Source organism: Sminthopsis crassicaudata, chromosome 4 (assembly GCF_048593235.1).
Source record: "Sminthopsis crassicaudata isolate SCR6 chromosome 4, ASM4859323v1, whole genome shotgun sequence".
Classification (NCBI taxonomy): Eukaryota; Metazoa; Chordata; class Mammalia; order Dasyuromorphia; family Dasyuridae; genus Sminthopsis; species Sminthopsis crassicaudata.
Genome location: NC_133620.1, coordinates 290,077,900 through 290,094,459, shown reverse-complemented (window position 1 = coordinate 290,094,459; position 16,560 = coordinate 290,077,900). Strand labels below are relative to the sequence as shown.

Here is a 16,560-nt window from a genome sequence, read left to right as displayed (position 1 = left end):
AAGAACTATGATGTAGACAGATACAGGACAAAATCAATTATACAGAGTAGGATAAATAGCATTTATTTAGTAAATAGAATCAATTAAAATGATACAGAATCAATGTGATTATTTTAGAAAGTAATCAGACTCATTCATATTGAGGGAGTTCTTTAAGTTCTACAGAGATCCTTCCTCACAAGTTCTCTGTGAGGTGGATGAATAAATAGCTCTATCCCATTTTGCATATCACAACACTGAGACTGAAAGAAGTTATAAGTCTTGCCTTGGTTACCTAATTAAATGTCAGAGTGGGAATATTTTTTATTAAAAAGTATTTTCAGGGTGGGGGGAAGGAAGGGAAAAGTTGGAGCAAAAGGTTTTGCAATTGTCAATGCTGAAAAATTGCCCGTGCATATAACTATAAATAAAAAGCTATAATTAAAAAAAAGTATTTTCAGTGAACAAACATTTATTTTCTCTCTCCATCCTGCTGTTATCAATGAAAAAAGAAAAAGAGAATCTTTGTTATTAGTACACAATCAAGCAAAACTCCCACATTAGCCAGACCTGAAAATATGTATCACAACTGGCATCTGAATGCAGGTTTTCCCATCTCTGAAATCGAGTATTATGCCACAAGAATGGCAGGGCACTGAAAAGGGAAGTTAAAGAGCTCAGGAAGCCCCTCCTTATCTAGTCTAAGAAGTCATTGTAATTTCCTCAACTATAGTGTCAGCTCCTTTTATCCACTCCTGGGATTTGTATGAGTGTGGGGCAATTACTTCCTGAGACAGAGGCAGGTAGGCAGCTTTGAGTCCTGGGAAACTGTGGCTGGCAGCTTCTTCAACCTTCTGACTGCCTCACAGGACAATGCCTCCAAGCTTCTTCTGGCCCTGATGGAGAGCAGACATGACAGTGAAAATGCAGAGAGGATTCTCATCAGTCTGCGGCCCCAAGAGCTGGTGAGGCAGACGGCCAAGTAGTAGGTGCAGGGGAGTGGGGAGGCCCCAGTGGCTAGGAGCTAATGGAGCTACTCTGGTGGAAGTCAGTGGTTCAAGTCTTTTCCATCCCTTCCCCTGGGATAGACTGGGGACTGAGGATGTGGGGATGATGGAGGGAAGGGGAAGTACTTGGAGAATGTGGATAACAGATGGCTAAGAGTAGGTGCTGACTTCCTAGGTGGATGTCATCAAGAAAGCCTACCTGCAGGAGGAAGAGCATGAGAATTCCGAGGTCTCTCCCCGAGAGGTTGGCCACAACATCTATATCCTGGCCTTGCAGGTACTGTTGCCAGTTGTCCCTGTTGACTCCAGGGGAAAGAAACAGGCTGAAGATCATGATATTGGATGATCCTGACTCTGATTGTGACTCTCAGACCCTCTGTGCTCTTAGCTCTCTAGACACAACAAGCAACTACAGCACCTGTTGAAGCCAGTGAAACGTATCCAGGAGGAGGAGGAAGAAAGCATCTCTTCCATGGTAGGATCGCAGTCCCACCAGAAGGAGGATTATCCTTCTCTTCGTCCTCCTCCTTTTCTCCTTTTTTTCCTTCTTCTCCTCTTCCTCCTTTTTTTATCCTCCTCTTTTTTTCCATCCCCCCTCCTTTTCCTCCCTCCCACTCTCCCTCTCCATCTCCTTCTCTTTCCCTTAGCTCCCTCTCCTTTCTCTTCCATCCCTTCAAAATAAACTTTTCTCTCTCCTTTCCTTTTTTGGAGACTCTATACTAAGTTAAGTTCTAAGAAGTGGCTGGAGCCTAGGCTTGAGGCATTAGGATTAGGATGGTGATGCAGCCAAGCTTGGCTCAGGATCCGAAGTGGGTTGTAGTCTGGATGAATAAGGAATCCTTTCTCTATGCCTGACCCCTTGGCAATCACCCCACAGCTCAGCCTCAATAACAAGCAGTTGTCCCAAATGCTGAAGTCATCAGCACCCATGCATGCGGAGGAAGAGGACCCTTTGGCCTACTATGAGAACCACACATCCCAGATTGAGGTGAGAGATCTTCCTTGGGAAAGAAGAAGGGCTTGGGATGGGGAGGGGAATCACAGAGTTGGAAAGATGACAGAAATAGAGCTGGAAGAGATTTCAGAGGCCATCTAGCCTACCTGCCTCATTTTACAGATGAGGAAACTGAGGTCCCAAGGAATTTCAGTGACTTGCTCACGCAAGTATTAAGCATCAGAGGTGGGATTTGAACCCAGATTCCCTGACTCCAGAGCCAGGGCTTTCCCCGGACCTCACTGCCTACCCCAAAGTGATCACCCTCTGGTCAGTGGCCTTGGTATGGGGCAGCAGTCATCAGATCTGGCTTCTTGGGAGTGATATGGAAGTGAAAGGGTGTGAGGGGTACTGCATGTGCATGGGAGATTTTGTGACTCATCATGTGTGTCACTCTGATTTAGCATGTGTGTAGGAGCACAGGTGTATGAGTCAGCATCTGACAAGCATGTCTCTGAGCCAGGGTGTTTGTTATTCAGCAGCTGTGTGTGAGTGTGTGTGTGTGTGTGTGTGTGTGTGTGTGTGTGTGTGTGTGTGTGTGTGTCTCCTCTGGAGTATTGTCTTTGCTTCATTTTTCCCACCCTCCCTCCCATGGCCTTTCTCCCTCCCTCCCTCCCTCCCTCCAACATGGTCCTGTGTTTCTACGCAGATTGTTCGCCAGGATAGGAGCATGGAGCAAATTGTGTTTCCGGTGCCCAGCATCTGTGAATTTCTGACGGAAGAGACCAAGCACCGGCTCTTCACCACCACAGAGCAGGATGAGCAGGGCAGCAAAGTCAGCGACTTCTTTGACCAGTCTTCTTTCTTGCACAATGAGATGGAGTGGCAGAAAAAACTTCGAAGTGAGAGCTAGGAGCAAATGGGTGGGAGGGAGTCAGGGCTTGCCTTACAAAGAGCTAGAGTAGTTGAAGATTTCAATGATGTTCTTGATAATTTAAAAAGAAAGAAAGAAAAAAAGAAAAATCCTCCACTACCTATTGGTCATGGCTGGAAAGTTCACCTTTAGAATTCTTTCTTCCTTTGGAACTCTTTGAAAGGGCAGAGCCTATGTAAGAGTATTCTCAGACTGCTATCAGCCATTTATACCACAGTGTGAATTAAAACTCAAAAAAGGGTTTTTTATAGAGAGGGGGGGTAGGAAATTATGGGAATTCTTAGACTAGCGGTGGGCGGAAGGAGTATATTAAATGGGAGATCACACACACCTCACCTACTTTACAGTCTGAGACTGGCAATGTAATTGCCTCTTATTATTTTTAAGGCAATTGGGATTAAGTGACTTGCCTAGGGTCACATAGCTACTAATTGTAGAAAGATTAGAACTCAGATTCTCTTGACTTCAGGGCCAGTGCTCTATCTATTGCACTGCTCAGTTGCTCTCATTTTTTCTCCTAGAAAACAAAATTTTTATGCTTTGTTGACTATGTACAATCACCCTAGCATAAATCCATACTATTTGTGCAGAAGTCTTGAGACAGGCAAGGATGGCTTGAGCTACATCGTGACTTCCTCCAAAGGAGTTAAAACTAATGTCCCTTCAGCTATTAATGGGGCCTAAGTTATTATTCCACCTTGCTTGCTTGTTCAAGCTGGCTTCTCTGCTTCCCTTCTCTGTTCAGTCATGTCTGACCCTGCCTGATCTTGTGGACCATAGCACTTCTGTCTAGGAGGTTTTCTTGGGCAAAGACACTGCTGGGGTTTGCCATTTCCTTCTCCAGTGGATCAATCATCTTTTGTCAGAACTCGCCACTGCGACCATCTATCTTGGATAGCCCTGAATGACATAGCTCATGGTTCATTGAGCCAAGCGAGCCCCTCCACCATGATAAGGCAGTGAGCCAGGAGTGATTTCCTTCTCTACTCAAGTTCTGATCCTTAAGGCTTCTCTGTGTCTTCTCATCTATCCCTTCCAGGCATGCCTCTGATCTATTGGTTTTCTCGACGAATGACTCTATGGGGCACCATATCCTTCAATCTTGCTGTCTTCATCAACATCATTATAGCCTTCTTCTACCCGTATGTGGAAGGTGCCTCCACAGGTAAGGACAGCACTGGGAGGGAGACCGAGGCCTGGGCCTTCTTGGGCCTCTGAAGGGGAAGGTATTGCTATCTTCCTGCCCTCTCAGAGAGAGTGAGGGGAATAGCATCAATCATAATGTTTATCTTGGACCCTCTGGAACCAGTCACCCCTAGTGTGGAGCATAGGCTTTGAACAGAGTCTTCCAGAGTCCTGGAAAGTACAGCCATAGGATTATAGATTAAGACAGACATTTTACAGACTCATTTTACAGACAAGGAAGCTGAGGCATAGAAAGATGAAATGTTAAGTATTTGAGGGAGATTTCAAGCCAGATCTCTCTGATTACAAGTCACAATACAGAGTAAGAGACAATATTCTGTCCTTAAGGACTTGATAGTAGCATGTGAACAGTGGAGAAGTAGGAGGCAGTGAGAGAAAGGGAGAAGTGTTTTGATTTTGCAAGTGGAGAAATTGGTATTTTACTTGCTCAGAGTAAACAGAAGTAGACATAGGTCTGCTGGCTCTCGTCATGAAGAAAGCCATCTGCGTCCAAAGAGAGGACAATGGGAATTGAATGTGGACCACAACATAGTATTTTCACTCATTTTGTTGTTGTTTGATTACATTTTGTTTTCTTTCTCATTTTTTCCCTTTTTGATCTGATTTTTCTGGAGCAGTATGATATTTGTGGAAATATATGTAGAGGAATTGCACATGTTCAGCATATATCGGATCACTTGCCAATTGGGGGAGGAGGTGAGGGAAGGAAAGGGAAAAATTAGAACACAGGGTTTTGTAGGGGTAAATGTCGAAAATTATACATGTATATATTTTGAAAATAAAAAGCTATAATTAAAAAAAATAAATTAAAAAAAAAAAAAAAAGCATAGGTCTGTTACTGGAGCTTCCTGGGAAGGCTCCAGTAGAGGGTAGAGGCCCCATTGTCAGGAATGTTGTCAAAGGGATTTGTATTCAGGCTAGATAGCCTCTAAAGTCTCTTCTACCTCTGAGATTGTGATTCTGTGACTCCCAGTCTGGTTCAAGGTACTCTAGGGTCTGCTGCTGCCTTCTAAACAGGACAAGGTTTTTGGGCAGCAAAGTTTTGGGAGGGATCCTGTTCACCTTCTCCTTTTCTCGTCCTTCTAGGTGTATTGGGCTCTCCACTCATCTCCTTGCTCTTCTGGATTCTGGTCTGCTTCTCCATCGTAGCTCTGTTCACCAGGCGCTACAGCATCCGGCCCCTCATCGTGGCTCTCATCCTGCGCTCCATCTATTACCTGGGCATCGGGCCTACCCTCAACATCTTGGGGGCTCTCAATGTGAGTCCTAGGAGGCAGTACCAGATGCTTCCCACAGCCTCCTGAGAGGCAGTGGGGAGCAGGGAGGGTGCAGGAGAGTGAGGGCATAATGTTCCCGAGTATTAGCAACACTACTACTATTAATGTTATTATTTATACAGGATATTCCCAAAGTCAGTGAAGTTGTAAACTATTTAAGCTTAAAAATGCACTTAGACACCCTATAAAAGGACATTTCCATAAAGTCTTTTAAGTTTGCAAATCACTATATATACATATAGGATATATAATATATATTGTATATAATTATATAAAATATGTTTCTGTATAATATATAACCACTACTTATACACATGTATTTTATATATGATATTAAGCATATATTACAGATAATTATATATGTATTACATATAAATATATAGGTATACTTATAAAATATATAAGTATATATATGTATGTGTGTATATACACTCATTTAATTGGATTCTCACCTGTGAGGCAGGTGCTATTATTATCCTCATTTACTGATGAGGAAACCAAGGCAGAATAAAATTAAGCTTTCAAATTCCAGCTACAATTCTACCTTCTATAGGAAGCCTTTCCCCTTAATTCCTACTTCTTCTCTTTGTTGATTATCTCCAGTTTATCCGATATCTGTTTTATTTGTAAGTAGTTGTTGGCATGTTTTTCCCACCATTAGGCTGTGAGCTCCTTGAGAGCAGGGGTATCTTTTACTTTTCTTTTTTACTCTCATCACATAATACAATGGCACATAATAGCCATAAAAAATGTCTATTGACTTACTGACTGATAAATGACTTGCACAATATCCCATAGACAATACTTTTCTTACTCCAAGTCTAGCACTCAGTCCACTAAGCACGTAGCTGCCTCCCAAGTCATAAATCTAAAGGAAAGCAGCAGGGTGTGTGTGTGTGTGTGTGTGTGTGTGTGTGTGTGTGTGATATTATTTTCCTTGCTTTCTAAGCTGTTTGACCTGCAGTCAGCTTACTCCCTTTTTTTTTCCCTTTGGAGATTTTTATTGATATATTTTGATGTGTTTCTCTAATAATGATACATTGATAGAGAAGACTTCTTGGACAAATTCCATTTCTCAAGGACTTCAAAGCTTAGCTTACATATAGTAGCAAAACTACTGAATGTGGAATAAGGAGGCCTGAGTTTGATTTGAGGTTTTGCCATTTTCTGCTTATAAAATCTTGGACGAGTCATTTCTTTTTTTCAGAAATCTTACTTTTTTTCATCTGTAATATGATGGAGTCCAGACCTGATGGCCCCTGAAGTTCCTTTCAATCCTAGTATATCATGGTTTGGGAATGTTAACATTCTCCTTTTTCTGTTCCCTATACTGTACTTGCTTGTCAACAGTCTGATTTATTTCCATAGAGGAAAAAAATTAGTTAGTTAGTAATTTTTCAGCTTTGACACTCATGAGGAGGCAATGATGTACTTCAGTGCTTGTGGTCATTACTAATGACTCCATGTCCTGACTTGCCCATTCTCATCCACTCAGGAGTCCAAAGTAGAAACCTTTTTGGAGAAGGTTGATGAGAGAAATCCCTGCCTGGTCCCTTCAAATTCTTCATGACTCAGCTGTGACTATGCCAATACTGGGTCATTTAGGCCCAACCCTCTAACTTGGGGAAATGGGGTACTGAGAGAGAGCAAACCCAGGTTTAGTGGTTAAAAAAAATCCCAGGAATGGATCAGACAGAAAGTACTTCTTTCACCCATCCCACTGCCTTCTTTAAAAAAATTGATAGCTTTTATATTATCTTCATTTCCAAATATATCCCTCATCTACCTAAATATCAGTCCCTCTGCATAAAATAATAGAATGGAATAAAACACAGAGAGAGCAGTTCATTAGCTAATATAGTAACAGAATTTCAGGTGTTTGTAACAATGTTTTTTATCAATAGTCAACAAAGAAGGGATGGAGAATACACTTTTCACTTCTTATTTTGGGGCCAAGTTTGGCCATTATAATTACATAAGGTTCAGTTTTTTTGTTCTTTTTGTTTACATTGCTATAGTCATTGTGTGTATTTTTTTCCTGGTTTTGCTTACTTCAATTTTGCATCAGTTTATATAAATATTTCCATATTTCTGTATTCCTCCTCTCCATCATTTTTTATGGCACAGGAATGTTCCATTATATTCATGAGCCAACACTTGTTTAGGCTTTCCATAGTTTTTGCATATCTAACTTTATTTTCCATTTCCCCCCACACAATAAATCCTGCTATAAATATTTTGCTGTATGTTGGGGGCTCTTTCTCTCTTTGACCTCTTTGGGGTTATATTTTCAACACCCATTATCCTTTTCTGTCCTTTCCCTTGCTATGCTTCTCTTGATGTCTTATCCATTATTCTCATCTTTCTTTTGTCTTTCTTTTGTTTTTGTTTTTTTTTCCCAGCTAACCAACAAGATTGTGTTTGTGGTGAGCTTTGTGGGCAACCGAGGAACCTTTATCAGAGGCTACAAAGCCATGGTGATGGATATGGAGTTCCTTTACCACGTTGGCTACATCCTCACCAGCATTCTAGGCATCTTTGTCCATGAGCTCTTCTACAGCATCTTAGTATGTCTTCTGAAATGATGGTGGATGGGGCAGTAGGGGGAGAGGGGACAGTGCAAAGATGAGTTCTGGGTAGGGAGTTTTGAGAAAGGGTAGAATTGCAAATTGAGAAGTCTGTTGGAGTCCTATTAGATAGCCATCACTTTTCTATTCTGGGGACTTAGGACTGGATTTCTCAAGGTCACAATTAACAAAGCTCAGAATATCTGATTATTTCTCGTGTTCCAGTATTCCTGAAAAATGACTAACAAAGAAAAAAAGATTTTCCTTGGACTAGGACCAGCTAATCCAGGCTTTGCTGCCCATTAGGTTAAATGAACCTTGCTTTAATCAAATGCAATGTCTTATTAAAGCAACTCCACTTATTCCAGAGGGTTAGTCCTATATGGGAAGAATGTGTTTGTTTTGCCAGATTGAAACAGTTCTTCCAGTCTGATGCTTCTCCCTCTTCCAGCTCTTTGACCTGATCTATCGTGAGGAGACCTTGTTCAACGTGATCAAGAGTGTGACCCGAAATGGGCGCTCCATCTTGCTCACTGCCCTGCTCGCCCTCATCCTTGTCTACCTCTTTTCCATTGTTGGCTTCTTATTCCTCAAGGATGATTTCATCCTAGAGGTGGACCGGCTACCTGATAACAAGTCCAAAGGTCTCTTCCTGTTCCCATCCCATTTCCTTTAGCTGTACTACCCCTAATTGTCCCCTCTCTTTCTTATAAACCAGTCCATTTTTAGTGGGGTGATAGCTAACATTTATATAATTTAAACTTTACAAAATATGTTCATGGACATATAACTGGCATTTCTCTGCCAGTGAATGGGAGGAGGAAGTTCTCCTGGTATGATGAAGACATGCTTTTGCTACCACGGAGGCAGGGAAAGTAGGGGGGAAAGTCCCTTTGGGACTGAGTTGTCAATACTCTGTAATTCCTTGACTTGGGGTAAAGCCCTAGTCATTCCATCCTAAGTATACTGCTCATGGTTGCAAATCCAAATGTAGAAAAGTGTATAGGACTAAAGCAAGTGTTCTTAATTTGGACTCTATGAACTTTTTTTTTCAAAGACTATTTTGAAAATCATCTTTCAACAGAATAGGTTTCTTAACCCATTTTATAAGATTATAAAATCTTATGTTTTTGTTTTTTGAGCATTATTCTGAAAACGAGTCCATAGGTTATATCAGATAGCCAAAGGAGTTCATAACAGAAAAAAAGACTAAGGACTACTGCATTAGAGACTGATGGTCCTGTGTCTGGCTTTTATTCACTGTCTAATCTTGGTCAAATCACTGACGTTCTCTGGGTCTATTTCTCCACCTATTGGTCCCATGGGAAAAAGATACCCTTGCTCCAGGCAGCTGTTGAAGGCTGGAATGGAATGGGAGTTCTCAGATTTCCATGATCTTTATTTAAACAGAGGCAACTTTCTTGTGGTTCTTGGTTCTCTGACATCTGAAAGGCTATCTGAGATCTCTGACTCTTACCTCAGTCCCCTTTCTGTTTAGGAAAGGATAGAAAGAGGTCAGAAGTATCCTGTCCCTGCTCATTAATACCTATGATGGACCAGCAGAGGAGTATTCGTATTCTCTCTTTTTGAAACTTTTCCTACCCCCCCAACCCCCACTTTCCATCAAGGTCTCAGAAGTCCAGTAACAACAGGGAATATCCCCCTAGGAGGGCCAGAAGGGACTTTTAGAATGTCAGGATCAGCAGGCACAGGGGATGCTGCATATGTGAACCACCATCATGTCTCTCTTCTCCAGCCAGCCCCCTGGGAATGCCTCACAGTCCTACAGCCTTTATGGATACATGCAGTGGAGACAAGATCAGCTGTTCCTCTGGCATCACAGTGTCTGAAATTCAGGAAGGTAAAGGGAGTGTGACTTTGGGGAGACCAAATTTAATTGGGGCAAGATGGTATGGAGTTTGGGCATGGGTTGGGGGTTGGTGCTTGGGAACATTGGGATAGTAGATGGGAGAAGAAAAGGGAATAAGCATTTATTAAGTGACTGCATTGTGCCAGGCACTCTGTGCTAAGTCTTTACAAATATTATTTTATTGTGTTCTTATAGCCACCTTGGGAAATAGATGTTGTTATTTTCATTTTATATAAGAAGAAAATAAGGCAGATGCTAAGATAAGGCCAGAGTCACATAACTAGCAAGTGAACTCAAGTCTTTCTGACTCCATTCCCAGCACTGGAGCTAAATTGAGTTAGAGTTTGATTTCAGGGGGCAGCTAGGGGGCGCAGTGCATAGAGCACCAGCCATGGATTCAGGAGGAGCCGAGTTCAAATCTGGTCCCAGACACTTAACACTTCCTAGCTGTGTGACCCTGGGCAAGTCACTTAACACCAGCCTCAGGGGGGAAAAAAAAAAAGAATTTTATTTCAGATACCACTAGCTGTGTGACTCTGGGCAAATCACTTAACTTGAGTCTCAGATTCTTCATCTGTAAAGTTGGAATAATCATAATTCATAGGGTTTTTTGTGAGGTTTCGGAGAATATATACATATATACATACATGTATACATTACATACACACACATATATATACACATATGCACATACATATCACTTTATAAACCTTAAGTGTTATATACATGTGTGAGCGATTTTCAGCTTCTCCCTGCACCCCCCCCCCAAATTGACTCAGAACCAAGAATATAGGAATCTACCTGAGGGATCATTGAGTCTGCTATCTCCTTTTATGGGCTGCTGGGCTCCTGGGTATATAATTCAATTGTGATTACAGAGTATGATGATGAAGATAGTACGGAGCGCGCCTGTGACACATTGCTGATGTGTATAGTTACCGTCATGAACCACGGACTTCGAAATGGTGGGGGTGTAGGTGACATTCTTCGAAAGCCATCCAAAGATGTGAGTCATTTTCCTTCCTCCTCTCCCACCAGCCTTCACGAGGGCAATCACACTGTCTTCTGGTCCAATTGCTCTCTGGATTACTATCCCTTAAAAGAGGATTCTACGCCTATAGGAAAGTTTCCCATTAGTCCTCCAATCTTACGTCTAATGGAGTGAATCTTGCTTTCTTTTTAAAAAATAATTTTTATTGATACTTTTTGTTGTTACATAATCTTATGTTTCCCAGTGTATTACTTTGCTCACCCCCTTCCAGAGAGCCATCCCTTGAATTTTTAAAAGAGAAGGAAGAAAGAACAAAGGATCAAACATAAAAAAAAAAAAAAATAGAAGAAAGGAAAAAGGAAAGAGAGAAGAAAACATTTCCACAAATCAACATAAAAAAAATTCTGAGATCACTTGCATTATTGCACACCCATGTGAGGGACCACCCATGATCCCTCATTTCTGCAAAGAACCAGGGGGAGTGCTTTCTCATCTCTTTATTTTGGGACCAAGCTTAGCCATTATAAGTTCATAACATTCAGTTTCATTTATTTTATTACTCTTTCCATTTATGATGGAGTAGTCCTTGTGTGAATGTTTTCCTGTCCTGTTTAATTTACTTTGCATCAGTTTCCTTGCTCCTTTGTATGCATCATATTCATCCTTTCTTTCAGCCCAGTAAATAACTCCATTCCTTTCATGGAACACAATTTGTTTAATATTCATCAGATTCTGGGTATCCAGTTTGTTTCTAGTTCTTTGCTACCATGAGAAGTATTGCAATGAATCCTTTGGTGTTTTGGGGCCATTTTTCTTTTTTTCTTTTTGTCTATTGACTTCCCTGTTGAATTCATCTAATGTCCCCAAGGGAACATCTCATTGGCATTTTTACAACTTCTCTCTACCTTTGTCCTGCAAGGGCTGGAAAGGAAAGCTTTTAATAAGCCAAATTCAATAATACTTGGAGTGGGTATGAAATAGGGGTCTTTCTGTAAGAAGGAGGCCAGATGACTTTGCTTAGATTTGTCTCAAAAGTGAAACTCTCCCTATCAGATATGGAACATTGGAACAGGCAAGATGTAGAAAAATTGAGTCAGATCTTCATTATGTAGTCTGATGTGTAATGAATTCAGAGATATTATAAATAACCAGCTTTATGTGTAAGTAGAAAAATCACCTCATACCAAAATGGGAATAATATTTTGGATAACCTGCTGCTTTAAATTATCCAAAACCTACTCCTTTATATTAATGAAGAGAAATTAATGGCAGCTTGACCATTATCATCCCAGGGATATGTCCCTCAGCATTTATCACAGTTGGTGGAATCCCAACAACATGAATTGCAACCTGGCTGGCTTCTAATAGCTAGAGCAGCAGGTCTTTAGAGCTCAAGCCTGAATTTTAATTGCTTTTGGACTCTGGACCTATTGGGCTTTATTTTGCTAGCTAACATCCTGGTGCAAACCCTTATTACCGTTTGCCCAGACTACTGTAATAACCTTCTGACTGGTCTTCCTACTTCCAGGTTTCCCCCAATTTAAGCTCTATTGAATTGCCAGAAAGATCTTCCTAAAGTACTGATCTGACCATGTAACCCCCCCCACACACACACATACAACATACTCATTCCCTATTTTAGTGGCTCCCTATTATTTCCAAGATCAAATATAAAATCTTATGTTTTTTAAAGCCCAATACGATCTGACTCTCTTACCTTTCCAAGTTTCTTAATCTTCACTTCCTTCCACATATGTTGCATCAACACTATTCATGCTATTCCTTGTACTAAACACCCTCATCTCCTGGTAACAGGTCCATAACGCTGTAAAACAAAACTGATTTTGAATTCGGCCTCAGACAACTACTAGCTGTGTGGTGTTAGGCAGATCACTTAACTTTTCTGAGACCCAGTTTCCTCATCTGTAAAATAGGGGTAATTATAATTCATAGGATTGTTATTTGGTGGCTATATATGTCTCAAATGCTTTCTCTTTGGCTGGTCCCTCCTCCCTGAGATTACTTCCCATTATTGTATATATATCATATAGACAAATGGCTATTTACGTGTTATCATTTCTATTTGAATGTTAACTCTGAGGGCTGGGAGTGTTTTTGCCTTTACTGTGTATCACTCCCTTTTAGGACATAGTAAGAGTTTAAGACACTGACTGGCTGACAAACTACCTAGGGTGGCAGTGAAAGTTAGAAGTGTAACCAGGACTAGAACAAGTTCGAGATCCTTGTCTCAAACTATTGTTTAAATTCTGCTACCATCCAGAAATTTATCCTTTAAAACTCCCTCCCCTTCCCAATCTTCAAATCCCCCAAATCTTATGCTCCTTGGATATTTGTCACCATTTTGAATTCAGAGCTCTCTAGATTTCCGGGTTTGGGCACTTTGTCCCACTGTATCAGTTTAGCACATAACACCTTAGTTTCTGGTATTTGAGGGTCCTGGTGATGGGGGCTTCTGACCTTTGTCTCTCCTCTCCCACACCACCATCATTTCTCTGCAGGAGTCCCTGTTTCCTGCACGAGTGGTCTATGACCTCTTGTTCTTTTTCATCGTCATCATCATTGTGCTGAACCTCATCTTTGGGGTAATCATTGATACCTTTGCTGACCTGAGGAGTGAGAAGCAGAAGAAGGAGGAAATCCTGAAGACTACATGCTTCATCTGTGGTGAGAAGGCATTTTTTCTTCTGGATTGCCTCAGGGCCAGCTGGAATGGAAGGAACTATATCATTCTGGCTTAGAATATTAGAATCTTGGGGAAGGGTGGGGCAGGAATCCTATCCAAGTTTTAGTGTTTTGGCTTGCCCATTTAGGAATTAAGGGAAAATACATTTGACAATTGCTTTGAGAAGGGGGTCATTATAAACGTGCAAAAGACTAAAATCTCAGAATCAGAGATTTCGAGCTGGAAAAGACCTTAGAGGCCATCTAGTCCAACCTTCTCCTTTTACTGAGGACTAGAAGAATCAAATGACTTGTCTAAGATCACATAGGTAGTTCAGAATTTGAACCCAAGTCCTCTTATTCCAAAGTCAGTGCTCTTTCCTACATGACTGTCTTCTTCTGGCTACTACAATGAATTCACTCCTGTTTCCTTCAGCTTTTACATTCTACTTTAGAGGGTTCACTCTCCAGATGTATGTTTCAGAAGGGACTACAGCCTAGAGCAGGATTAGATTGCTTTAATTTTGAGCAAAGCAGCTCAGACTTTCAATAGACATGACCTGAATATCTCTTGGAGGTCCTTCAGATAGGTTTTATTGCCTTAGACTATTTAGATGGCTGCAGCATGATTACTAACCACCTCATCAAAGCACAAGAAATTCCCCTTCTTTCCCACATGCCTTTTCTGAAATGCCCCATGGCAGCCTGTGGGAGGAGAAGAGTAAAGGGGATGATTGTATCTTTTTTCCTCCCTCCTTATCTCCCTCCCTTCTCTCATCTCTTTCCAATTTCAGGTCTGGAGAGGGACAAATTTGACAACAAGACTGTGTCTTTTGAAGAACATATCAAGTATGAACACAACATGTGGAATTACTTATATTTCATTGTGCTAGTACGAGTGAAGAACAAAACAGACTATACTGGCCCTGAGAGCTACGTAGCTCAAATGATTAAGGTGTGGAGGAGGGCATGGTTGGGGTGGGGGGTAAGGAGACAACTTCAAGTGAGGGGAATCAGGGACCTTGGAAAGCATTGACTGCTATGCTCCATCTGCCTGGTCTTTTCTGCTATGTGTACACATCTGTTCCTGAGCTTTGTCTCTACTTCTGAGCCAGGATGAAAGCCCCAGCCCAGTCAAATGTCTTTGGAATCCCAGGTATTTTTGCCACAGGGTCTCTGGTAGGTCTGGGGGTCTGGCTTCATATCTATTTGAAGTACTAGGCTGCAAAGGAAATCATCCCTCACTTCCCTTGCAGAATGTTAGTAAATAGGGATGAGGGAGGGGCAATGGGCTCTGACATCTGCAGACACTGTACAGAGGGCTAGCAGGGGAGCTGGAGTAGCATCTGGAGAAATCCTCATGGATGAAAATGCTACCAACTGTTGACTCTTGGTTCCTGCTGCTGGAGCTAGGCTCGGACTCTGGAATCAGGTTTCAACAATTATCCTAAGTTAAAGTGCTCAAATGGCAAGAAGAACACACAGGATCCTTGGGAATGAGCTGACCTGGTGGATTTCAGATCCCATGTCTGGTTTAAAGGCGAGATTTCACATTGATCAGGAAGGATAGGAGTGTTATGTGCACACACGTGTGCATGTGTACCTTCCAAAAGAGAGATTTTGAACAGTTTCTTATGATAGCCCAGGTGCCCCCTGAGTTTATAAATGAATAAGGAACCAGAATGTTATATTCTTAATCCTCAGGAAAGGTATAAAACAGCTGGCAGTTGGCAATGGAGAAACAGGGATTCTGCACAGATTGAAATTTTACATTTATCTGAAAGGTGATTCATCAGTTCCCATGGGAAAGATATTCAACATTTTTGTTGAAGAAGCCTTTCCTTTCAACTTTTGCTGGGCTGCAGGCTGCATAAAATTAGTGAGGGTAGAGGTGGTGCAGTCAACAAAAGTCTTCAGAAATTAGTTTAAAAGCTTTACCATAACCACAGTGCTTCGGCCCTTAATAACAAAACCAGCCATACCAGGAAGGACCTGGGTTAATAGGAACAAATATTAGGCCTATTCATCCTGGCCAGTGACTTTCTTTTTTAGGATCCTTTCAACTTAGTTTTCCCTCCCATCTCCTCCCCTCAATCCCAAATCTTATTGACCTCATATTGCATATTCTCTATCTCAGAACAAAAATCTGGATTGGTTCCCTCGAATGCGAGCCATGTCACTGGTCAGCAATGAAGGTGAAGGAGAACAGAATGAGATACGGAGCCTTCAGGACAAACTCAACTCCACCATGAAATTGGTGTCTCATCTCACCTCACAGCTTAATGAACTCAAAGAACAGGTAAGAAATTTCCCTTGTTTTTGTTTCTATCTCCTCTTTTCACCCTTTCCAGACATTGGGAAATCTCAGTCCAGGCCCTGAAGATTCAGAACCAGCCTCACAAGTCAAGTCTCTCTTTAGGTTTTCACCAGTGCTCAATTATTTGCCTCCTCAGTCCCAATCCATGCAGATAACACTCCTTGTCCATCTTCTTATCATCTGAACCGATTCCCCTTAATTCTAAGATTTATAATTCTGTTGATTATTTACAAATCATCCTGGATAGAGCTTATTTGTAAGTAGTTTACATGCTTACTCCCCTATTAGATTCCTTAAGAATAAGGATTGTAATCTGCCTTTCTTGTATCCTTAGTACTCTAATGCAGTACCTAACTTTTAGTAGTTATATTTATAGCTAATGTTTATTGATTAACCAATATATATGACTGTCCTATCACCTTACTTAAAAAGTACATAGTATTTATTTGATCAAGTCTAGCCGTTGGCAGAACTGTCAGCTGGGGACAATATTGTTATGTAGGCATTCTTCCTGTAAATGCTTAGTCCCCAGCTTTTAAACTGTAGGTTATGATCCTATATGGGGTCTCATAACTGAATGTAGGGGTTGCAAAATTATGATTTATCATCAGTAAATGTTTGATTTGTATACCTATTTCATATACCTATATACCCAGGGCATACATAAAAATTTCTTAGGAGAAAATGTGTTATGAGTGGAAAAACTTTAAAAAGTCCTGCTGTATTCCATATATACATACATACACATATGTATGTATGTGTGTATAGATAGATTGGTTAGGGCAGGTAGGCATTA

At 41.2% G+C, this 16,560-nt stretch overlaps 1 protein-coding gene across 1 annotated transcript in view; it reads left to right on the top strand.

Annotated features, from left to right (window-relative positions):
* The window catches only part of ITPR3 (inositol 1,4,5-trisphosphate receptor type 3), a 117,249-nt gene that overhangs the window by 96,204 nt on the left and 4,485 nt on the right, over nucleotides 1-16,560 (top strand). The window contains exons 44-57 of the mRNA XM_074311250.1: nucleotides 849-944; nucleotides 1,162-1,263; nucleotides 1,375-1,461; nucleotides 1,864-1,974; nucleotides 2,630-2,822; nucleotides 3,894-4,019; nucleotides 5,147-5,319; nucleotides 7,740-7,904; nucleotides 8,356-8,548; nucleotides 9,661-9,765; nucleotides 10,653-10,780; nucleotides 13,285-13,450; nucleotides 14,242-14,402; nucleotides 15,585-15,746. Of these exons, the coding sequence (XP_074167351.1) occupies nucleotides 849-944; nucleotides 1,162-1,263; nucleotides 1,375-1,461; nucleotides 1,864-1,974; nucleotides 2,630-2,822; nucleotides 3,894-4,019; nucleotides 5,147-5,319; nucleotides 7,740-7,904; nucleotides 8,356-8,548; nucleotides 9,661-9,765; nucleotides 10,653-10,780; nucleotides 13,285-13,450; nucleotides 14,242-14,402; nucleotides 15,585-15,746 (1,968 nt within the window). The remainder of the gene's footprint in view (nucleotides 1-848; nucleotides 945-1,161; nucleotides 1,264-1,374; nucleotides 1,462-1,863; nucleotides 1,975-2,629; nucleotides 2,823-3,893; nucleotides 4,020-5,146; nucleotides 5,320-7,739; nucleotides 7,905-8,355; nucleotides 8,549-9,660; nucleotides 9,766-10,652; nucleotides 10,781-13,284; nucleotides 13,451-14,241; nucleotides 14,403-15,584; nucleotides 15,747-16,560) is intronic.